The sequence below is a fragment of the Oreochromis niloticus genome, linkage group LG3 (genome assembly GCF_001858045.2).
Source record: "Oreochromis niloticus isolate F11D_XX linkage group LG3, O_niloticus_UMD_NMBU, whole genome shotgun sequence".
Taxonomy (NCBI): domain Eukaryota; kingdom Metazoa; phylum Chordata; class Actinopteri; order Cichliformes; family Cichlidae; genus Oreochromis; species Oreochromis niloticus.
In genome coordinates, this window is record NC_031967.2 from 42104782 (window position 1) to 42129088 (window position 24307).

Here is a 24307-nt window from a genome sequence, read left to right on the forward strand (position 1 = left end):
CTTTACTGTCCATGTCCATCCCTTTATGACCACAGCACTGCCATCTTCTGACGGCTACTTCCAGCAGGATAAAACACCATGTCACAAAGCTCAAATTATCTCAAAGTGGTTTCTTGAACATGACGACGCGCTCGCTGTACCCAAACAGCTCCTACTGTCACCAGATTTCGATTCAGTAGAGCATCTACTGGAACGGGAGATTCACATCATGGATGTACCAGCAAGGTGTGCCTGATAAAGGGGCCAGGAACTGTATATGTTTACATCTGTGAGAAAAGCCCTCAGATTCTTAGATTTGAACAAGAACAAGACTAAATAAGCACCGAGATCTTTTCATTTATTGTAAGGAGATTTAGGAACCAAAAGTCAAAAAGTATCAAACGTCAGACTTGCTGATTTTAATGTTTTCAAGGAATCAAAGGTCAATAAATCTTTATGATATTCCTAGTGGGTTTTTTCAATATGAAGACTTTTTAAAAACGACCAAAATTACATCATTTGTGTAATCTAACTTTTCTACAGGCAAGATTTGGGTTAGCCATGAGTCTCAGCAGTGACATTACCCGTTAACATTTTGTCCACTGTGCGGCAGGATCTCTGAAAAGTTTAGACAATAAAAAAACTGAACACAAAGAAGAAGGAAATGTCAGTTAATGTGATCATGTGCGATAAGCAGAAATGACCGCGCTTTGAAAAGCCACAAAGCTCAAGCTGAAGGCCTCTTGTTGAAGACGTAAGTACACTTTTACAACTTTTAGAAGCTGATCTTAAAACTTGAAGGCAGTTTATTCTTGTTGGTGCATGTTAGGGGTGTGTTTTGTGTCTTTGTCATGCTGCTGTTCAGTTAACTAAAAAATAATAATGCTTAAAAAGTATTTCCCACAAATACTTTGTCAGAGTCAGACAGAGCACGTTGACACATGCAGTGTACTTCAGTTCAACACGCAGTCAACCCTCAAGATATTTCAGTATGGAGCTGTGCCAGAATAAGTCCTGCAACCCGAATACTCGCCTCAAAAGCTCTAATTACAATAAAATATGTGCAGCTTAATGGGATGCTGTGTCTGCTCTTCCATGTGTGTGCACAACATATGGCAGTTGTTATATTATTTAGTCACATTTTACTCCCCCAGATTACAGCCACAGGTCATGTTGTACAGCTCAGTGCACCTGCAGGGGCAGGAGAGAGGACATAATGGTAAATGTTATTAATATTTAATTACAGATGATCTTTTTCGCAGTAAAAATTAAATATAAAAACATCATATAAACACATACTGCTGCAAACACTTTTTAGATCTTTTCATTAACCAAAAACTAGTTTTACCTGTAGCTATAATTACTGTTTCGTACTTTGCCAAATTTCGTGCAACATTTGTGAACTTGCCAGCTGTAAATGTGCAGTTTCCAAAGCCAGTGTTCACACTAAATATTTTATTCAAATTAAGTTTTCTTCTCAGTGAGTCATTGCCATAAAAATTAAGAGCTCCTCTGACATTGTTTAAACTCTTTTGTTCTTTTAGAATAAAAGTGTGTTTAAGGTCAACTTCCTCTGAAATGCTGCTTCTCAAACTTTTTCCACCTCACAGCCTCAGCCTGCATTCAATCTTTTTGAACAGTAACTCAGAAATTAACTGCATTTTTATGGTGTTTTTTTTCTTCTGCCAGGTGGCAGTTTGCTTAAAGGAGGCAGGTCGGTGTCTTATTCCTCTTTCATTTTCTTGTTTCATTGATTCTGGAAGTTTTACCAGCTGAGTCTGGCAGACAGTCTGGACAGTTAGGGGAGAAATGGGAAAGGCTATAACAGACTACTAAATTCTGTCCTCCAATTGGTTTTAAAACTGAATATTTAAGGAAATATAATCCTGGTGCCTTTAAAAAAAAAAAAAAGTTTTCTTTCTTGCTTCCTGGCTGGGAGCCCAGCTGTGGGCCAGTGTCCAGAATAATCTGACCCAACTCAGACTCTAAAAACTTTCATCACAATGAATTTCTCTGTGAAGAATTTTAAAAAATTATCAATAACTTTGAGAATTTTCTGTGCATTTTACCTTAAAACAAATCATATTAGTTTTACTTCACGTTTCACATCAGGGTCCGTTTGCACTGGGCCCCACAGCTTTATTCCCCAACATGGCTTTATTTTTACTTCCTCTTTTCATGCTTGGGTTTTTCCTAAATTTAATACTTTTGTTAATATTCTGCACAAAGTTGACTGTAAAGCTTTGTCCACCTGAAATCAACCATTCTGCTGTGCGGCAATGATTCAAGGGTGTGCATAATGACAGAAAAGATAAATTAGAAATAAAGAAAAAACATTTCTATTCAGACATGTTGAAACCAAGTGAACAGGAGGGGAGGAAATGAAAACAGGGCAAGTTTAAACAGAAACATAGAAGCATAACAGGGGGGCCCATATCAAGGGGTTTTTTTCTTTGGTGCTAACCGAGCTCATGTTGGATTCTGTGCAGAGCTCTGTAAAGTCTCAGTCTTATTTCTGTATTTAATTATGTTATTTTCTAAAAAATAAAATAAAAAAATGAATTGTATAATTTTTTTAATTTGCGCTTTTGAAATGAGGAATGTGCTGTTTCATAACAGAAGATTTCTTCGTTGCACTTTCTACAGAAAATCGAGCCACAGTAAACAACAGTACTGAAATTTGGAGAATAAATGAGGCACCGTCAACAAACTTGCTCTCACGTATCTATTACAAACGTTTACACAGTAAATACACACATAAAATAAGCATTATATGACTGCTAAGAAATGAAAAAAATGAGGAAGAACTCACAGAAAATCTACAAACTGTGCACAGTTATACTACCTTTTACACTTCATTTACTTTCATGTAAATCGACTGGAGCTCACAGGCCTTGGTTGTAAGTGCCAAAAGATTTTAGATCTCTGGGTTTAGCTAATATGACTTGTGGAAATTTCAATTTGAATTCATGTTAAAGGGGCCATCCTCTGTGGAGTTAAATCAGGGCCATAATGTTTGTGTAGTTAAAAGAAAAATTTGAAATCGAAAATATGTAAACTGAAAGCAAAAGTCACATTTTTAGAGTGAACTTTGAAAAAGAAAGTTGGATTTAAAATAAAATCAAACGTTTTGAATATTTGTATTAACTGAAAACCCAATGGTTCTTATATCTATAATTTCTCTGAGTAAACTTTATTTAAAAATTTTCAGTAATCTTTTTTTCATTATTATTATTTTTAAAAAATCTATTCATTTGATAATGTTATGCGCGTGGCTCTTGTGGTCCTCCATATGCATGACATGTTTTCTAAACATTATCAAATAATACAGTGCAGGAGGTGTTTGATAAATTATGTTCATTCCCAGGTTTCCTGAAGGCAACATGAAAAATGGACCATCTTGAGCCTGCAGCGGTCTGCTGTCACTCATGATTCCCCGCCCCTCTCTGTGTAGCCACGCCCACCAGGCCAAAACAGGACCAAAAGTCTGTAACTGAAAAATAGAGATCTGAAAGTGAAAAAAAAAAATTGAAGCTGAGAGAAAAATCCGAACCTGAAGAATTTTTTTTTTGTACATTAATTTAAAAGATCTGAATCTGAAAAAAGGTAATCTGAGACTGAATAGATTTTTTAAAAATAATAATAATGAAAAAAAGATTACTGAAAATTTTTAAATAAAGTTTACTCAGAGAAATTATAGATAAAAGAACCATTGGGTTTTCAGTTAATACAAATATTCAAAACGTTTGATTTTATTTTAAATCCAACTCTTTCTTTTTCAAAGTTCACTCTAAAAATGTGACTTTTGCTTTCAGTTTACATATTTTCGATTTCAAATTTTTCTTTTAACTACACAAACATTATGGCCCTGATTTAACTCCATAGTTACTGAGCTAAATGCTTGTTTTGACACACATTTTGTTCATTTGACTTTTAAAATGTAATTTTAAAACTTAATGAGCAAAGCGTTTCTCATCATCAACAAAAATTATCTGTGCTTACCGGTGTTGAGGTTATTACTCGAGAAATGTGATATATTACACATATTACACAGAACACCTTTCTTAGAAGTAATGCAGTAGTTTACTAAAAATTAATTTGTTACATTATTCATTATGTTACTTTCATGTTACTCTGAAAAATGACCTGAAACAAATTCTCTCATAATTACTTTTTAACAATATAAACCTGTAAGCTTCAGCCCCACATCCATCACTGGTCCTTATAGAGTACAAAAAACATCCTTCCCAGTGTTTCTGTGTTGACTGAATGCTTAACCTCAACAACTAATAATAAACTCAGATGCTGGAAGTTTAACAGTGTACAATCTCTGATTGGCTTCCATATGTGCAGAGTCTATAGCAGGTATCGAGCAAGTTACTGCCATTAATGAACTGCTAAAGGTTGCTATGGCTTATGGTGCTTAAGAAACGTGTTGGTCCAGTTGTCACTGAAAACAGAAAAAGAGGTCGAAGTTAAAGCAAGAACTGAATTATGAACAGAGGAAAATGTAAAACACACAGTGGTCTGCATCTAGTGAATTTATTCAGAAATGAATAAATATGAGGCCAAGTAACTAATTTCAAAGATGTGTGGGTGTTACGACCCGGCTCAAAGCCGCAACATAAAAAAGGAGATGAATATCAGAGTGAGTGTGAGAAGAGGTTTTTCTTAAAATGGCATAGCAGGTTCGCTAAAATGGCTGGTGCCACCAAGGCAAAGACAAGTGAGCTCCCCGGGAAGCTTGCCTCATGTAAGCTTTTATGCACACCTGACTAGGTGTGGCCAATTAGCACCAGCTGAACACACTGAGCAGATTAGAGGCTGCAGAGGGACGTAACAGTGGGACTTAAAAGAAAGTGTATAAATTCAGGGTGGTGTTAGTAGTATTATTATAATTATTAATTATTATTATCATTAAGGGGTATTTCACCCCATCTTATGGGCAGGTGGGTGGGCTGAGTGAAAATCTAATTCTGTAAATACAAAAACTCAAGAACAAAGCGACGTAGGATCTTGAAACTGATAGCAAAGGTGCAGCTACTGAAAATCTCAAAGGATTTCAAATCTCTCTGAAGTCTACCAAAAATCTCGTGAACACAAGTTGATTTTTTTAAATACACCTTTGACAAATAACAGGCAATGAGGCATCATCACTGTTCGGTCATGTATGCTGTCATAACAATGCAAGTAAGCATATGTTGTGATTAAGAGAGCGTTTTTACAGTAAAACTTAATAAATAAATAAATAAATAAATTATGTTTGCTTCTGGTGACAGATGTTTCAGGGGTGACGTGACACAAGGCTGTTCCACGACTAAATATTCTGCCAGGAGGCTGAGGTGTAGCACTGGCAGCTATGTTACAAACCATTATGAAGCATCAAAAATAAACTTAGCAGTGGCTAGTGGTACCCCTCAGCTTGTATTATAACAGTTTTATCAATTTGAAAATCCTACATCGCCTCATTCTCAAGTTATCACATTCACACAAAACAATTTCAGTGTCCATATTGCACATCTGCCTGACAGAGTGGCAACAATACAAACTATATGTTAAGAAAAAAATTGAATCATGACAATAAACTGTTTAATAACGAACACATCATTTTAAATAAAATATGATAAATGATTGAAAACTTTTTTCTCCACAGTCTTTCTTGCAGGGCTTTGTCATTTAGTGCTGATTGACATTGTAGGGTAAAGAGAGAGTAGAGAGAGAGAAACCACCAACATGGTGAGAAAGCAACTGATGATGTTTCGATGGTTCCTCCTCATTGGTCTCCTGTGGTTTTAGGAGGTTTCCCTAAAGAGGTTGCTGTAAAATCTACAGCAACAAGCTTGCAGCTGGATGGCAGCAACTTACTGTAAATAAAACTCCCAGTAATCTTACTGTATCTTTTTATTTACAGCTTTACTGTGATCTCATTCACAGTATTTTTACTGTAATATCTTGTACAGCCCTTTTCCTATGTTATTCATTTATGGTATTACTATATTATCATCTGCGATACTTCTACTGTTATTGTTTATGCTACTTTTAATGCAGTCTTGCTTAAAGTACTTTTGTTGTATATTCATTTACAGTAGAGTATTTTCATTAATTTAGTTTTGGAAAAAATTGTGATTTTTAACCTGTAAAAACATTCTTATTGCAGTACAGCACTTTAAACTTAACTCTAGAAGTGAGATATAGATTTGTCCTTAAAATATGCGTGTGATTTATTGTAGAACATTAAAATTGTACATTTCTTTGTCAATTCAGTATTACTTTTCTAAGACTGAATTAAGGGTGATTGTGGCTCCAGAGTTGGAAGTTCGTCTTGTAATCGGGAGATTTCCTGTTCGAGCCCCGGCTCTGACAGTCTCGGTCGTTGTGTCCTTGGGCAAGGCACTTCACTTGTTGCTTTCTGGTGTTGGTCATAGGGCCCGGTGTCAGCAGCGTCTGACAGCCTCCCCTCTGTCAGTGTGTCCTAGGGCAGCTGTGGCTACAATGTAGCTTGCCATCAGCTGTGTGTGAATGGGTGTAGTGTAAAGTGCTATGCAAATACAGGCCGTTTACCATTTAAAAGGAACACTGACTATTTCAACTTGTGGGCATCAATAGGCTCTCATTTCGAAGTACATTTAGAAAAAAATTTCATTACATATTTTATTATACACCAAACTGACTCAGGCTGCAAATAACAACCTCTGAAACCATTCCATTGAGCTCCGTGAAAATCTGACCTACTAAAAGCTAAAAAACACAAGTAAAAGAAAATCATTATGGTATTATGAAATTGAAAGATAGTCCAGCCACCATAACCATGACAGTAGGATATCAGACATACAAAACAACTAAAAATATAATCATCTGTCTACAAAATGTATCATAAAATACTCCAAATTTTATTTACAGTATTTCACTGCACAAAGCAAAGGATTTTTGGAAAGTCTACATTCACCACTGTAATTTGTCTGTACTATAAATTATTTTACTGTAGTGATTAGGGGTGGGTTTTGATGTTCAATTTATCGATTAAAATCGATTCTAGCTTGGGTAACGTGATATCGATTCATTAAAATCCGGAATCGATTTTTTAATATAAATTTATTTTGCCCAAAATGCCAGAATCTCAGGTTAAACCTCACAAATTTTCAACAACCACCAAACAGCTAAAACAGTAAATGAGAGAAGGTACACGGATTCTGCACAAAGAGGTAAACACACAGCGCGGACCCGCCGAAACATCAGAATCAGTGAGATGTCGCCTTTCTCACCTGACGGCACAGGCACGGTCGGGGCTGAAAGCCGACAGCTCACTGATTCTGATGTTTCTCATTTTGTAGACAGATGAGCAGCTGTGGCAGTTTGTCCTGAAACAACAAATAGAATTTCGATTTTCAAAATGATCAATAATAAATATTTTAATGTGGCTCTAATGCTCCAAATTACAGTAATTGAGCTGACAGAAAAGGAGCATGAAAAACGAAAGTGAAACTTAAAAAAATTAACAACAGACTGTAACTGTCAATGTTTGTTTTTATGAAATAATTCCATTTTGTCCAAATTCTTTTTGACTGTATTTCATCATTAACACTTGTGCAGAGGAATCGTTTCAGGTGTGGCAATTCTTCCTTTGAGGACTTTGGCTTCTCTTTCCACATTATCATGAGCTCGGTAATAAATCTGGTCAATCGAATGCACTGCTGCGTTTTACGGACTAGGAGGAGTAAGCACTGAAATCCCCGTAGTTTCTGATCTAACTGGGAGAAAGAAGCGGTTTTTCGATTAGATTAGATGGAACTTTATTAATCACTGGGTGGGTTCCTCCGGGAAATTCAGTTTCCAGTAGCACAACACCGACAGAAGTTGCATGTTACAGATACAATAAGGAGAATGATAGAAAGGATATAAGCATAAACATACCATATATACACTTATACATATATATAAATACAGAATATATCATATGGATACATAGGATTGCACATTTGAGTGAGTCTGTTGCACAGTGATTATTGCACAGTCGAATATAAGAAAAAAATATTGCAAATATTGCACAGTGTAAAAAAGCACTACAGCTCAGTTGTTCCCGCCCTCCTTTGTCCCCTGGTGGCGTGTGGAACAAAGGAGTTTTTAAGTCTGTTGGTTCTTGACTTTGGGAGAAGCAACCTGTCGCTGAATAGGCTCCTCTCAACAACAAACCGAGAGGTAAGCTGTTTATGTCCAATAATCCAAGCAGGCAGGGGCGACTGTGTAATTTATTCACGACATGTTTTAAATGTAGCGCAGATTCTCTGCTGGGCGAAAAAGTTTCATGTTCAAAGCTGTACACGACTAACACTGAATAAAGCACCGCAAGTTTGAGGTGATGCACAAAATGTAGAAATACTGTTGTACTTGATTCTCAGCTGCTGCTCAGTCTGTTCTACACCGCTGTGACTGCAGCTACTAGAACAAAGGACACAGAGAATGAACAATAGCATTCATTTCACTTTAATCTGCAGAGAAACTGATTTTCACAGATCAAGTATACGTCGAGTTACAGGGAAAAGACGGTCCACCTTTAAAGCTACTGATAGCTGAAGTCAATCATTCTTTCATTTATACACTACCAGTCAAAACTCTGGTCACAGATTTTCATTTTTTTTCTCTCTATTTTCATGACTATTTACATTGTAAATTCTCACTGAAGGCACCAAAACTATGAAAACATATTGAATTATGTAGTAATCAAGAAAGTGTGAAATAACTAAGTGCTGTCAACAAAGCAAAGGATGGCTGCTTTTAGGAATCTAAAATATAAGACATATTTAGAGTTCATCAGTCAAGTTCATCAAGTTCATCAATTTTTTCTTTGGTACATAATTCCATCTTGCTTCATGTGATGTCTTCAGTTTGTATCCACAGTGTAGAAAGTATTAAAAGTAAAGAAAAACCTTTAAATGAGAAAGTGTGACTAAATTGTGTACTGGTAGTGTTGATTTAGTTACATATTAATTAGCTAAAGGTACAGGGACACATATTATCTTTGTTTGGAGCGGGTCATAAAAAAGAAATTATGAACTTTACAGCTTTGTTGTTGCTTAATCATTTACTCACATGAACACACTGTCAGAGATCTACACTAACTTGGCAATACTTTAATTCACATGTACTGTACTGTAACTATTTCTGTTGTTTTGTTTCTGTTTTCTTTATATTGAAAAGGATTTATTCCAATATGAGGCCAAATATTGACTATTGAAAATGTTTATGGTGAACTGCAAATTTACAATGATGCAATTGCAGAATTTTTCCTGGATAAAATACGTTTTATAAATGGACCCTTTTCTTTCTTTCTTTGTTTTACAGAGTGGAGACTTCTACCACTGATTTTATGTGCTGTCCCTGGGTGTGTTTGTGAAATCAGACAGCTGCAGTGATAATATAAGGGGTGTGTAACATTGTTTTCCTTTCTATATCAGTGAGCCTTCACAAGTACCAGTTTGAGGTTTCTGTGCAGTAGTCTGAGGAGCTTGGAAAGAAAAGCGTTGCTTGAAGACGTTTCACCTCTCATCCGAGAAGCTTCTTCAGTTCTAAGGGTCAAATGGTGGAGAGTCCTAGATTTAAACCCAGTGGGAGTTTCCCCCCAAGAGGGACAAAGGACCCCCTGATGATCCTCTACCTAATCACATGCGCCAAGGTGTGAAAGCGGGTGTGGGTCCCAATCAGCCAGGGTTTCGGGTGAGCTCATTGTGAAACCTGGACCCACCCTATCATGTGATTTCCTGAGGTCAGATGGCCCAGGATGTGAGTGGGCGTTAAGGCGTCTGGGAAGGGATCTCAAAACTGGATTATAGATGGCAGACAGTTGGTGTTGTAAACCACCGCCTCTGTTCAAAGATGGTCGCTCACAGTGGACATAGATGGCCTCTTTCACTCCTCTTTCAAACCATCTGTCCTCTCTGTCCAAAATGTGAACGTTGGCATCCTCGAAAGAGTGACCTTTATCCTTAAGATGCAGATGAACAGCTGAGTCTTGTCCTGTGGAGGTGGCTCTTCTATGTTGTGCCATGTGCTTGTGAAGTGGCTGTTTGGTCTCTCCAATGTAGAGGTCTGGGCATACCGGCGAGAATAGCAGACTCCCGGCTTCATAGTTTTCAGACCCCCGCGGTCTTTTGCTTCTCAGGTTAAACGTGATTTATGAGTCACTCAGATAAGTTAAAAATTTATTGTTTGACTTTTTTCAGTGTTGTATTTGTTCCTGAGTAAATTGGTTTGGCTGAGACTAAAGTTATAGTTTTCACACAGCTGAATAAACGTCAAACAGAAAACTGATTAAACAGAAGTGTGAGATGGTAGAGAATTTACTCCAATGTCCTGTTATATTTTAGACAGCAAGGAACAGATGGCTGAGTTTATTAAACTCCACAGAGACAGCTGTGATGCAAATCTGAATGCTAGACTATCCCATTTCACAGTCTCGCACTTCCAGCCTTTTTGGTCTTCGGGGACCCGGGCCACATAGACCGGGAAGGCCGGGGCCTCAGAACGATGCAGCCTAGGTTTTGGCCTCAGTTCGAGGCAACTGGTCACAGTAGATGGTCGCCCTTCCCTGAGCCTGGTTTCTTCCTGTTAAAAGGGAGTTTTTCCTTCCCACTGTCACCAAAGCGCTTGCTCACAGGGGGTCATGTGATTGTTGGGCTTTCCTCCATTTTCATTTTTATTATTGTAGGGTCTACCTTACAATATAAAGTGCCCAGAGGTGACTGTTATTTTGATTGATATTAATAAAGTTGAATTGAATACAGGTTGATTATTTACACTGTTGAATTCACAAAGGTCAAACCTCTAAATCAGCTAAATAAATCCTACAAAACCACAACAAAACAAGCAAACAAACAAAACTAGTGATGACCTCAGACAAATGCCAGTAGTTGCATATTTGCTCAGTTGGTGAGACCGACTATGAGTCAACATTATAGCCAAAAACTGAGGTATCACTGTATGTGTTACATTCTTATCTCTAATGACTGTTATGTTTGTTCAGTTCAGCAGCAAAAATGGATGAGAAGAAAAGGAAGCGATCTACATTCAGACAGTCATCCAGTGAGACTGAAGCCAGGTAAAAATGACCCATATAGGACACACACACACACACACACACACACACACACACACACACACACACACACACACACACACACACACACACACAGAGAGAGAGAGAGAGAGAGAGAGATCGAGAAAACAGTGTCACTAACAAAAATGAGTTCTTACATTGTCTGATCTCTTTTGTTAGTTCACATGTTTAACTTTGAGGATGTTAGCTGTCATTTTTGTGTGCATGCTAGCAGATGCTTGGCTGTCTGTCACTTTGGGTCATTTTGGTCTTCAGTAATTTAATCTTCATACAGAGAAACAGTCTGAAAAAGCATCAGACCTTAAAATTCTGACCAAGATTTTTTAATTATTATTTTGTTGTGTAAGACAGATGTTGTTTATTGCGTGTTGAGAAATAGTCGGTCTGCTGTTAGGTCATGCTGTTAAAGCTGATTAAGAGAGCTTATAAAACAGACAATCCTATTGAAAGTTGACGTTTCAGTAGGAGGAGAAAAATAAAGTGATAAAAACATCTTCCCTTCAACTGAAATGTCTTGTTATTCCTTGCTGCTGAAATTGATGCTAAACTGTGTTATGAAAAGTTACTGTAAGTAAAATCATAAATGTTCCATTTGTGCTATTATATTGAAAGTCCTGACAAACAAATCTAATTAAGTAAATCAATGTCAGTCAGTAAATAGATCACTCTTTACCTAGTTCACAGATCTGCAGCTCCCAGGAAGATTTCTTTAAAGAGTGACAGTGACTTCTAACAAGTTTTGATCTCATAAAACTTTCTTTCCTTCTAGTTCGCAGATGAGTACTGCTCCAAGCAAGATGTCCCTCAGGAGCAACAGATCCAAGTTTGAGCCAGTCGGCTTTAAAGATGAAAGGTTAAAACAGAAATCTTAAATTTTGAATTGTGGTTTGAAATAGTTGAGTGTTGAACCATTTGTGACAATTTGTGAACATGGCTCTTTCTATCACAATTATAGTCATGATCATAGTCAGGGCATTTGTCCCTGTGAGGCAGTTCAAAGCAAACCTTAAGGATCTCCAGCAGTAGTACCAGGTGAACAGAAGTGATTCAAATTGGGTAGAGAGCAGTTTATGAAGGCCATGGACTGGGACTTTTGGAGGCAAGTTCTGGCAAACGATGATAACCGAGGAAGGACAAGTAGGGCGTGAGTGTTATTCATGTACCTAGGCACCAGGGGTTGATCATATTACCTCCAAGATTCTGAAGGTTTTGAATACTTCTGGTCTACTGACACAGTGCTTCTGACTGACTTAATGCAGCATTGCCTGTTCAAATGACCTGTGCACTGGAGTATGTGTATCCTGCTTTAACAAAAGAGTATTTGGACTACAGTTACTCAGCTACCGCACCACAAAAACGTATTTTAAAAAGCTTAAAGATATTAAAAAGTTTCTATACATGAAGCTCCAATCAATTACCTAACCTCAGGTCCACAAGGGATCACATCTTAGACTACCATGACCTGGATGACTGAGAATCTACGCAGACAACTTAGTGTTATGGAAAAACAGAGAAAAAATATCCATTATTGTGCTATAGTAATTAAATTAAGGTCTAATTTGTAAACCCTCCTACAGACCAGTAACTGAGAAGCCATCCACCTGTCCAGTTTGCAAAGATGTTATGAAGAATCCAGTTCAGCTTAGCTGTGAACACTGGTGCTGCAAACTGTGTCTCAGCTCAGAGCTGGATGAGTCTGATTCAACAGCAGACTGTCCTTGTCCTCAGTGTGGGAAGAAATCCAGGAAAACATTAAAACAAGAGACAGACAAGGAGGGAGACACAGGTAAGCTTATATACTTAAGATCACTGCTATCTCTACTACTGCAAAAAAAAAAAAAAAAAAAAATTGCTATAGACAAGAGTAGGTGACAAGAATGAGTCAGTGTTGGAATCATTTATTATATTTAACTTTTAACGATAAAGATAAGTTTGTTAGGGAGCTCAAAAGCTGTGAAAACATGAATTAAGTGCAAGAGTATCAGAGTTTTGCTAACTTGGGTGCATTTATAAAGAACTTTTATACCTAATTGCTAGGGATGGGTATCGTTTACTTTTTATCCGATACCAGTACCAAACCGGTACTTTTGAAACGGTGCCGGTGCTTAAACGGTTCTCGAACCGGTGCTTAAAGAATCAAGAACACACACTTTGTCCAAAAACCTCTCATGTTTAGCTGCTTTTTTGTAAACAATAACAATGTTAGCCTTTTCTGTAGCTATAGGGGATTTATTGTATCACTCTTGGCTGGAAGCTTAAACAATGGGAAAAAAACACCAACTTTGTCCAAAAACCTCTCATGTTTAACTGTTTTCCACTTTTGCTTTGGTCATTTTAGCCTTTTTGGCCAGGGTGAAGGGAGTATCTGCCATCAAACAAGAAGACAGCTGCATGTAACTACGACGGTGTTTGCTAGTTCACCTTACATGCATTAATGTAATAATGTGGTTAGTGTACTCAACGTAAATTACACACGAACAACATTAAGCTACTCACGCAGAGAAGAACGGCTGCTGCTGCCATCATCATCCGTCATCATTTCTGCTACACTGGCAGGGCTAGGGGCCAGGACTCTACTCTTTGGGTTCTTGGGGGATGTTGCTAACTCCGGGTCCGATAACAGGCACCACACCCACAGTGGATGTGCTCGGTGTGAGGTCTCACAGCAAGCTATCAAATATGGTGCATTTCTCGGCTTAAAAAAACGCTATGCGTCGCCAGGTGTTTCATCGGATTCGAGGTGTTACCTCCTTTGACAGTATCACAGTATCAGCTTAAAGCACTTGTTGCAGGCTGCTGAGTTTGCATCTTTTGCTGTGACGTACAGCCAGACTTTTGACCGCTTCGCCTTGGGCATTTTTAATCTGTTGCTCTGCTCTAAAAGAACGTACGTACCTGGCCCCGCCTACTATCCTCGGAAACGTAAAATGATTGGCTAGAATCCAAAGTGTATGACATCTCAGTAAAAAAAAGCACCGAAATGTGGGCTGCTTTTCGGTCTGGTTCCTACCGTTTATGTCAGAACCGGTACCATAATGGCACCGGTTACCGGTACCCATCCCTACTTATTGCTCATTCAAAGCTATCTGCAAACCAGTACTTAAAATGAAAAGTGGAAGTCCCCAAATCAAGTCAGGAATTTATAATCTCGCATTTTTCTCTGACCAAATTAAAGTGATCTGGTATTAACCACCTGAGAATCTTTGTTGCGTTTCACTTCATTACAGGTAAAATTCATCTTTTGGAGGCAAAGAAGAAAGCAAAGGAAGCAATGAAAGATAAATTTTCCTCAGTCTCTGAAGGTAATGGTGACAAGCCGAGTTCACTAAACAACATCTACACAGAGCTTCATATAACCACTGGAGAGAGTGAAAGGTCACGTGAAGAGCATGAAGCCAGGCTGCTCGAACATAAACGGATAAGACACACTTCAGAACAACAAATAATAAATCTAAATGATGTGTTAAAACCGTTGCCTGGTCAAGACAAACCTCACAGAACAGTTGTGACAAAGGGCATCGCAGGAATTGGAAAATCATTTTCTGTGCAGAAATTCATTCTTGACTGGGCCAAAGAGAAGGAAAACCAGGATGTAGACTTTGTTTTCAGTCTTGCTTTCAGAGAGTTGAATTTGATTACAGGTGAAAAAAGCCTTCATGAGCTCCTGACTTTATTTCACCCCACACTGTCCGAACTCAAAGATTCAGTGGATTATACCAAAACCAAGATTGTTCTGATCCTTGACGGTCTGGATGAAAGCAGGTTTCAGCTGGACTTTGAAGGCAGTGAGACAGTATCATCTTTCAAGGAAGTAACACCTGTGAGTAATCTCCTAGCAAACCTCATTCAGGGTAACCTTCTTCCTGATGCAAACCTCTGGATTACTTCCCGTCCAGCAGCAGCCAATCAGATCCCTGCAGAACATGTTGACATGGTGACAGAGATAAGAGGGTTCAATGATCCTCAAAAAGCTGAATACTTCAGGAGGAGATTTAGTCATGATCCTGGTCTTGCTGAAAGGATCATTAAACATATTCAGGCTTCACAGAGTCTTGACATCATGTGTCAGATCCCGATCTTCTGCTGGATTTCTGCAGTGTTATTCCAGGAAGTCTTTGGAGGAGACACTGAAACTGAAATTCCTCAAACTCTTACAGAGATGATGTCATACTTCCTGTTTGCACAAACAAAGCGTAGAAACAGAAAATATGACAAGAAGGTTGAGACAAACAAAGAAAACCTTCTGAAAACACACAAAGAATTTCTTCTGAAACTCAGCAAGCTTGCATTTGAGCAGCTGCTGAAGAACAACCTCATCTTCTATGAGGAAGACCTGGAAGGCTTTGGCATTGACATTAAGGAAGCATCCATGTACTCTGGATTTTGCACCACAGTTCTTCAGGAAGAAGAAATTATTTCCCAGAAAAAGGTCTTCTTCTTTGTACATCTGACTCTGCAGGAGTTCTTTGCAGCTCTCCATGTCTATGACTGTTTCATAAATAATGATACCAGAGAGCTCGGCAGCTTCCTCGATCTAAAGAGCCAAAAACATACGTTACTTGATCTTTTAAAGGTGACAGTTGACAAAGTGCTGCAGAAGAAAAATGGTCACCTGGACTTCTTCCTGAGATTCCTTCTTGGCCTCCTAGTTGAACCAAATTGGAGAGTCCTTCAGGGTCTGCTGACTCCACCAGATCGAAGTCAAGATACTGACAAGAAAATCTTGACTTATCTCAAGTCTATGCGAAGGAAGAACCTCTCTCCAGACAGCTGCATCAACCTTTTCCAGACTATGGTCGAGATGAGAGATCACAAAGTCAAAGATGAGATTCGGGAATATCTCGAACTGTCAGATCGTTCAGAAACAGAGTTGACTCCCCTGTACTGCTCTGCACTGGCCTACATGCTGCAGGTATCAAAGAAGGATCTGGAAGTCTTGGACTTAAAGAGTTACAACACATCAGATGAAGGCAGACGGAGGCTGATACCAGCAGTGAGGAGCAGCAGAACGGCCTTGTAAGGTTTATTTCATTGTTATTTGTTCCTCTTTAAAACTGAATTGACAAGACTGTTGAACATGATATAATTTTAAAAAAGTCAAAGGGACAAATCCTCTCTGCCCCCAGCGGCAATTACATATTTATTCTTCATTTCTATTTAATTAAAAAAAAACTTTATTACCCTGTTTAGACTAGCAGACTGTAAAATGACTGAAGAGTGGGTTGAACATCTGGCCTTTGGTCTCACCTTCCCCTTCTCGCCTCTACGACATCTGGACCTGAGCAACAATGACCTGAAAGATTCAGGAGTGGAGCTGCTGTGTAAAGGACTGTCGAGTCAGTGCTGCAAACTGGAAACTTTGAGGTACATGATTAAAATACCATGCCATTTTACAAATAGATGGACAACCCACCAAACCAGGTGCAAGTTATAACTGAACTCTGTCCGCACAAAATGTTCTTTGGGCAGTTTAAGGTTTTTCTGTGTAATTTTCAGTTTAAGAAAACCCACATCTGTTAATGTGGAATCGTTTTATTCATTTTGTTTTTAAAATATAACAACCCCCAACTCAATCCCCATGATTTTCCTGTGCTTGTAATTTATGCTTTCAATTTTACTACTGCTGGTGTAGTTCTAAAATAACTTTTAAAACCTGCATTGATATATACCAAACATTGTTTTCTCAGGTTATCTGGTTGTCTGGTGACAGAAAAAGGCTGTGAGTTTTTGGCCACGTCTATTAAGTCCAATCCTTTTCATCTCAAAGAGCTGGACCTGAGCTATAACCATCCAGGAGGAATTGGGGAAAAGAAACTCTCTGAGCTGAAGGATGATCCACAATACAAGCTCAGTGAACTCAAGTAATTTAAATTCTGGCCCTGTGTCATCCACTGTTTCAGAAACAGCCCCCAAATACCAAAGAGAAAACAGGAAATCTTGGAACCTATGTTTGTATGGCTCGTTAATGTAGGTGGGCAGCTTAGCGGGTCAACTGGAAATTTAATTTTGACCCTTAAACATTGTGTTTTTAAAAGAAATATTGCTCAGAAACAACATGCATACACTGCTCACTATTTTATCTTTGACATCTATATCTACCTTATAAAGACATATATGCTCATAATTGCTTTTTGTGGCTCATTGGGAAAAGGCAAGCTGCTTATCAGAACTTTTGGTTTTTGTGTTTTTTTGGTTTAACACCTGTCAGTGCACAGCTATTTCACTGACCTTTCTCATAAACGTTCCAGATCATGATCAAAGAGTGCCATCTTTTCAATTTTGTACAGAACTAAATATAATACTATTGAGCCATAGCAAAACTGCATTATTTTTATTATTATTATTATTATTATTATTATTATTATTATTATTATTATTATTATTGTTATTGTTATTATTGATGTCAAAAGCAACAATGAAAACACTTTGTTTCAGGCTGTAAATGGCATCTATCAATTTTGACTATTGCTAATATGCTTCATCCCTCTAATTCTCAACTATAATTTTTCAGTTTTGAACATGGTGGAAATCACCGGATGAAACCAGGATTCAAGAAATGTGAGTACCTGTGAAAATGCTTTTGACTGAAAGCTGTGATCAAGTAAGAAAGTGCAAACAGGATATTTATTTACTTAATAACCAATAATATCATACCAGTCAGAAGTTTGAAATCAGTCATCTATGCTTTCTCTATTTTGTAGATTATAAAAAAAAGTTCCTACCATCAACATTTTATGGATATAAAAAATAAACAAAAAACAAAAAAATTTGAGGTTTTCTGCTTCATTGTTTGCGTCACAGCTTTTGCACAGTTTAAAAAAATCTACATGCCTAATAAGCTTGTAGGAGTGCCCATACTCCTCTGATTGAAACTAATTTTATATTTCATTTAACTGCTAATCCTTGAAATTGAAGTAAATGTGACCCTCACAGAAATGTTAAACTGTATAATTTCTTTAATAAATTTATGAATAAATATAATAATGTGTTCATCATTTGTCTGACTGGGTTTTCTTTATGTAAATTAGATCATTTATCAGTGCAGAAACAGAAAGATTTTAAAGAGTTTACAAAGTTTTCTGACAGCTGTGTTTCTGTTTCTAGTGGAAAAATTGAGGTTATGTAAATTGAGAAATATAAACTTCCAAACCAGTTTTTCCTTAAAAGAAATAATGCGCAAAGTCAAGCAAATATTGATGTACACTGTGTAAATGTATCTCTCTACACTTTGTAAAAACGTAATGAACGTTATTAAATGATACTGGATTCAGTGGTTGCACTACTTAAAAATATTTTTTTAGGTGTCCACGTCCTTGTAGACTTAGTAAAGCAAGTGGAATCTATGTAGCTCAGCAGCACTATATTTGGTGCTAGCACAAGTAGAAGTAACTTGAATTATTAATTATTAATTACTCTAGTCAGGTCGGAACTGTTTAGGATTTACCTGACAAAGGTACATAAGAAAATGCAAATGTACACTGGCTTTGGGCATTAGCTGGTTTTTAACTTGTTGCTTTCATGTCTGAATGTTACCTGTGCTAAATGCACAGGTAACATTCAGACATGAAAGCTGTCACTGTGACTGTTTACTGATGAGTTCCAGAAATGTAGAGAATATTCTAACCCACATCCCCTAAAACTGAAGGCGTGAAATTAAATTTTTGAAAACCACTTTAGATGGTGGACCTTAGAAATCAGTGCTACTTGTGAATAAAGTGTTTTCTCACCTCCAGATGCCTGTGAGCTCACTTTGGACCCAAGTACAGCTCACAAGAACCTGCTGCTCTCTGAAGGGGACAGAAAGGTGACCTGGGTGAAGGAGGAGCGGCCGTATCCTGATCACACAGAGAGGTTTGATCGCTGTCAGCAGGTGCTGTGTGAACAGGGACTAAAAGGACGCTGTTACTTTGAGTTGGAGGTGTCAGAGCCCTTCTGTGTTGGGTTAACATACAGAAACATTGGCAGGAAAGGGGATGTTGATGCCTGCAAGCTGGGACACAATGACAAGTCTTGGTGTCTGATTTGCTCTGATGATGGTTGTTTTGTTTGGCACAACAAAGAGAAGGTCTGTGTATCTTCTCAGTGTTTGCGCTCCAGTCGTGTCGCAGTGTATCTGGATTGGGAGGACAAAAGTTTGTCCTTTTACAGAATTTCCTCTGGCAGTCTCATCCACCTCCACACCTTCAAATCAACCTTCACTGATGTTCTCTACCCTGCTGTTGCACTTCACACTCATTCCTCTGCACTGTTTTGTTAGGTAACATTAAAAAAAAAAATCAGAACTGCACTCAAGCAAACCACCAATGGTGAAGACATTTGGCACCAAAATCGTCAAAACTGGAGTTTCTCATTGAATTCTTTATGTACAGCATGGAGTTGCTAACATCTCGTGATCACACTGAAATGGGAGCATGCATAGTATTAAGAGCACTGTGGAGATGGAGTGTGGCTGTTGCTCAGCTGCAAAGTGGAGGGTTCAGGAGGCTGTGCCAGGTCAGGCTGGCAAAGCATTTGTTTTCTAATTCTGCCATTATGCAGTAATGAACTGGGGCCAAAAAGCAGCAGCTGCCAATGCTACTGAAGCTGTGCTGGGCAATGGCTGAAAAGCTACATTGTAAAATAATATAAGAAAAATACACAATCCCCAAACACCTGTGGCAGATGGCCGCCCCTCCCTGAGCCAGGTTCTGCCAAAGGTTTTTTCCTGTTTAAAAGGGAGTTCCCCTTCCCGCAGTGAGCAACTGGCTTGCTCAAACAGCATCATCTGGCTGTTGAGGTTTTCTCCATGTTCTTTGTATTATTGCAGGATCTTTACTTTACAAAAGCATAGTTTTAGTGAAGCCAGTCAACAGCTAGTGAGCTTTCAGCAGTGCAACAATAGTTTTTAGCCAAAGTGTTGTGGTGTAGAAGTGTAGACACTGCTCTAAAGTTAGCAGTTAGTATAAAACATTTCTACAGTAAACAATAAGAAGGGGACTTTTAGGATATTTGAACTATCTTCTTTCTAATTATGATTATTTTTGTGCCGTCGAACTGTTTTCAGATTTGAGATCCAGAGCTGTTTGTACTTATTATTATTTTTACATCTATTGCTTATATTTGAGTTATTTTATTAGGTTTGAATGTTTTGCTCTTCTCTGATGACCATGCCTCATTGAGTAGAAATGATGACTTGTGACCAAAAAGAATCAGGATATGGTACCTCTGTTAAATGCAGCTTTTTTATTCTTTTTCTGTAAGTGATTGCAATAGGCTGACGACCACAGTGTTGCAGGTTAGCGAATGTTTTCTTTACAGTGTTTTGGTTTCCTGCTTGAGGATCTGCTTCGTTCAGCGCCCCATACACAGCTCTCCCATCAGGTCATGGCATCCTGGGCCACAAACTACACCCTGGAACCGTGATACTATCAGATAATAAAGGAACTTTGAACTGCATGCTTGTTTGTGATGATTTTTTCCTTCCTGTTGTTAGACTGATTAACACTTGGTTTCTCTGACTTCCTTGTCTAGCTGTTTTATTCAGTTCATTGTTAGAAAGGTGATATAATAAAATACAAGCTCTACGATATATATATATAGCACCAGACCCTGACAAGATTCACACATACTAGCTAAGAAGCTAACAGCACCTGGCAGCACAAATTAACCAGCTGCTCGTGGATAAGATGTACCCAGGATGCCCAACCAAAGAACGGACAGTCTTGATCTCCAGAAATGGCTAAGGTGAACTGCAATAACAAAAATCAGGGGATCAATTGGTCTTTGACCTCTGTGAAGAATCCACTATTCCAAGGTTTTCATGATTGCCAATGTAATGATGAGTGCTCTGCAGTTGTTTCATTTAGCTGGATACTTTATTTTTGGTAGTGGCACAATACAGGATGTTTTTCGGTGTTGGCACCTGCCCCTAAACCTAGACTGAACATCCTGTGGAGAACTTGACACAGCTGGGCAGCACAGTCCTCCACATCACCCATAAGTCATTGTCTTTTGTTGTTATTGTAGCCAATGATGGTATTGATTCCTTTCCACACTTTACAGCTATTGCTTTATTATAGATTCCTTTCTATCTTCTTTGTATATCTTTTTATGGTTGAGGATTGCCTTGTTCCACTTGTGATCTAGGGTTTGTTATTGTGAAAACAGCATACAGTCTTTGTAGATATGACTGTGTCTCTATAGAAGCTGATGTACTAAAATAAGCAACCTGCCTGCCAGTGTCCATTCTGTTCTTATCTGTTTCCAGCAACACATTCCAATCTGTGCATTCAAAGGAGGTCCGTAGAGCCTCAGTACCATCGGGTATCCATTTCCCTACCATAGGTTTAGCTGCAAGCTGTCTCTGCACACAGGGTTTATTACAGGTCTGCTAAAATAAAACAAGTTATGGTCTGATCTGCCAAGTTTTGGTAAGGCATTAGCTCCATAAGTGTCTTTGACATTAGCGGATCAAACGGTAGCATCTCTTTGATGCTAACAAAGAGAGTGAAGCTAGTCAGAACTGAGAGCATTGCATTGTCAGAAGGCAACATAGCAGACACTGAGGACAGCTACGAGTACCTGGGAATCACACAGGCAAATGGGAGTTACAAAGAGGCTGCAAGGAAAGCTGCAACCACCATATACCTTCAGAGAGTAAAGCAAGTCCTGGGGAGTCAGCTAAATGGGAAGAACAAGATCTGGTCAATCATCACCTGCACCCAGTATGTGATCAGGTACCCTGCTGGGATAATAACAAAGCCAAAGGAGAGACAGAAGCCACTGACATCAAGACAACAAAGCGCCTTACCATGATAGGATCAGCTTCCCGTTAGCTTCTTGTCGTTTCAGATTTGTTCAGATATTAGTTAGTTTAGATTTGAGTTAAAGTCATTAAAGAAGACCTTAAGCCAGCATCAGGCTTCAAACAAAGATACATGTTGCACAAATGTTGCACAGGTTACGTTAAAGAGAATGGTCGGCTAATACTATAGGAAAAAGATATCCTGTTTCCAGAATAGCAATGTTCCTTATGGCCCACTTGCCCTACCCTGAAAACCAAGGGAAGCAACTTGGGAAGCACCTTGTTTAGAACCACCTCCCTCAGCTGGCTTCATTCAATGTAAAAGAGCAGTGGCTCTAGGCCACAGTCCCTTGGATGTTGACACTCCTTAGTCTGTCTCTACGGCTGATGGCATTCAGTCACGTTTCCATCAGAGTGGATTGTCAGCGATCTGCCTTAGGCTCTCAGCTCCCTACTAGGCAAATTGCAGATTTCAGGATTTGTGTCGCTTCCTTAATATGATGGTACATCAAGTGTCGCAAAGTGTAGACTGTACAAACTAGCACATAGGACACAGGGGAGTTAGCTCAAATTGTAGAGTGCTTGCTTAGTGTGAGTGTCCATTCTCCATTTGAAGTTTTGCTAGTGAGCGTCTCAAATGCATGTATGTGGCTTCTTTTGGCAAATGTTTATTTGCACTTCTCCTCTCAGTGCTTTTCAGGTATGTGAGATTATTCTGTTATCATATGTTACCTTATATCTGTAATCAAAGTAGTTGAATTATGATACTGCTGTAGATCATATTATACCCCTTAATATAGAGTGTGTGATCAGTATGTAGTTTTAGTTTGCATTATACTTCTGACTTAAAAGAGTGTGAAAATCATTAGATCTATTGGATTGACCTGTATTACTCGACACTGTTGAATGTGTTACACTGTTTCTTGACATTTCATACTGCTGAATCATGAAGAGAATGTTGTGTGCAGGAGACCTTGTGCCGATAATAGAAGAGACAGACCACATTCCATACCCCACCTTTACAGAGAGCAGAAAGACAGGGAGCCGAGGTCATAACTTAGGCGCCGTAAGAGAGAAAGAATGTGAATGTTTAGGCTTTTACGACTAGGTGGGGGCTACTAGAGGCTATAAAAGGCTGAGTAACCCGTCACCATTTTGAGACTTGCTGTGACCCTCTGCAGGCAGGTCTCCCCATCATGATGGTTCTTATGCTCTTAAGTGTTGAATTATATGGAAATAAATAATTGTTGTTTGAGCATTTATACACCGAGTATTGTCCTTCCTTCAGCCCAAAGATTAAAAGAATTGGGAGATTTTAACAACTTGGTGCCTCGTGACCCGGATCTTTGGTGTGCTGAGGAGGGGCAGATTTGGCCTGTGGTGAGATCGTGGGGCGAGGCGAACAGAGGGCCGGCCTAAACAGAAAGGTAAGCACAGCCTGTTGTATTATAAATACCAAATGTGCATATTGGGCTTTCCAAATTAATCTGTTTGCTGAGTTACACGTATTTTCACATTAAATTTGTCGGTGTCTGGTTTTTGGCACGAGATACTAACAACATAAGTTGAGGCCGAATTCCAGTGTGTTAGATAAACTGCTTCTACCAAGAAACTAATAATATACTACGTTGAGCTAGTTGCAGTTTAATTGCTTCTACCAAGAAACTAATAATACACTACGTTGAGCTAGTTGCAGCCCACTTTACCTTCCACATTTAACTTTGTCTAAGACTGGCTTCTGTAGCAATAATACATTAGAATCTTTGGAGACGCGGCCATAAGTCCAGTACATTGAATAGAGGTTTTGAAGTGGGTTATGGTGTCGGTTGAGTCCTCGTTGATGCGGCCATGAAATTAGTATGAAATTAATGTTAAGCAGATACTGGCTTACGGTGCGGTTGAGCGCCGGCAACGCGTAATGCGAAACATGTCCGTAGGTTTTGGTTTATGATGCGGCCGTGTTCTGGTGATGCGGCCATAAGTACAGTAGTGAGGGGTTGCTGGTTTCAGCACATTGAAAAGAGGTTAGACGGTGGTTTATGGTGTCGGTTTTGAGCCTCGAGGGCTGCGGTCATAAAATTATAAGTAAAATATTTACTTCACCCCGATTAAAGGTAAAGTAGACGCTGGTTTATGGTGTCGGTTTTGAGCCTCGGGGACGTGCATCACTTCTGTTTTATGATGCGATTTTGCCCCGTGGTGGCGGCCATAAGCGCAGTGAAAGGGGTACATGGTGTATGGTGCGGTTGTGCTTCGGAAGAGTTCTAACAGTTGAGTTCAGAGGTTTCTGTGTAAATTTCCGCTGGTGAAAAGCGCTCTCTGTGGGTCTCACTGCTGGTGAGGCACGCTCTGGGCGTTGTGTGTGTGAAGCGTGCTCTGGGTGCTGTTCTGTGTGAGGCACGCTCTGGGTGTGTTTCCGTGTGTGAAGCATGAAC

The 24307-nt window shown here is 38.8% G+C and overlaps 1 protein-coding gene across 6 annotated transcripts; it reads left to right on the forward strand.

The window, feature by feature from the left end:
- The first annotated feature begins 623 nt into the window (after positions 1-623).
- On the forward strand, positions 624-20524 carry LOC106096454 (NACHT, LRR and PYD domains-containing protein 5). 6 transcript variants are annotated; one of them, XM_025901191.1, is made up of 11 exons: positions 624-733; positions 1669-1693; positions 9319-9400; positions 11002-11071; positions 11859-11942; positions 12667-12875; positions 14317-16105; positions 16280-16453; positions 16777-16950; positions 17601-17647; positions 18823-20524. In XM_025901191.1, exons 4-11 carry the CDS (start codon positions 11010-11012, stop codon positions 19344-19346), a joined length of 3063 nt encoding a protein of 1020 aa, XP_025756976.1. In that variant the 5' UTR covers positions 624-733; positions 1669-1693; positions 9319-9400; positions 11002-11009; the 3' UTR covers positions 19347-20524. The 6 variants fall into 6 exon arrangements, with proteins under 6 accessions (XP_025756976.1, XP_019218881.1, XP_019218882.1 ...); XM_019363336.2 differs by having other exon boundaries at positions 625-733; positions 10997-11071; XM_019363337.2 differs by lacking the exon at positions 1669-1693 and having other exon boundaries at positions 631-733; positions 10997-11071.
- The last annotated feature ends 3783 nt before the right edge of the window (positions 20525-24307 follow it).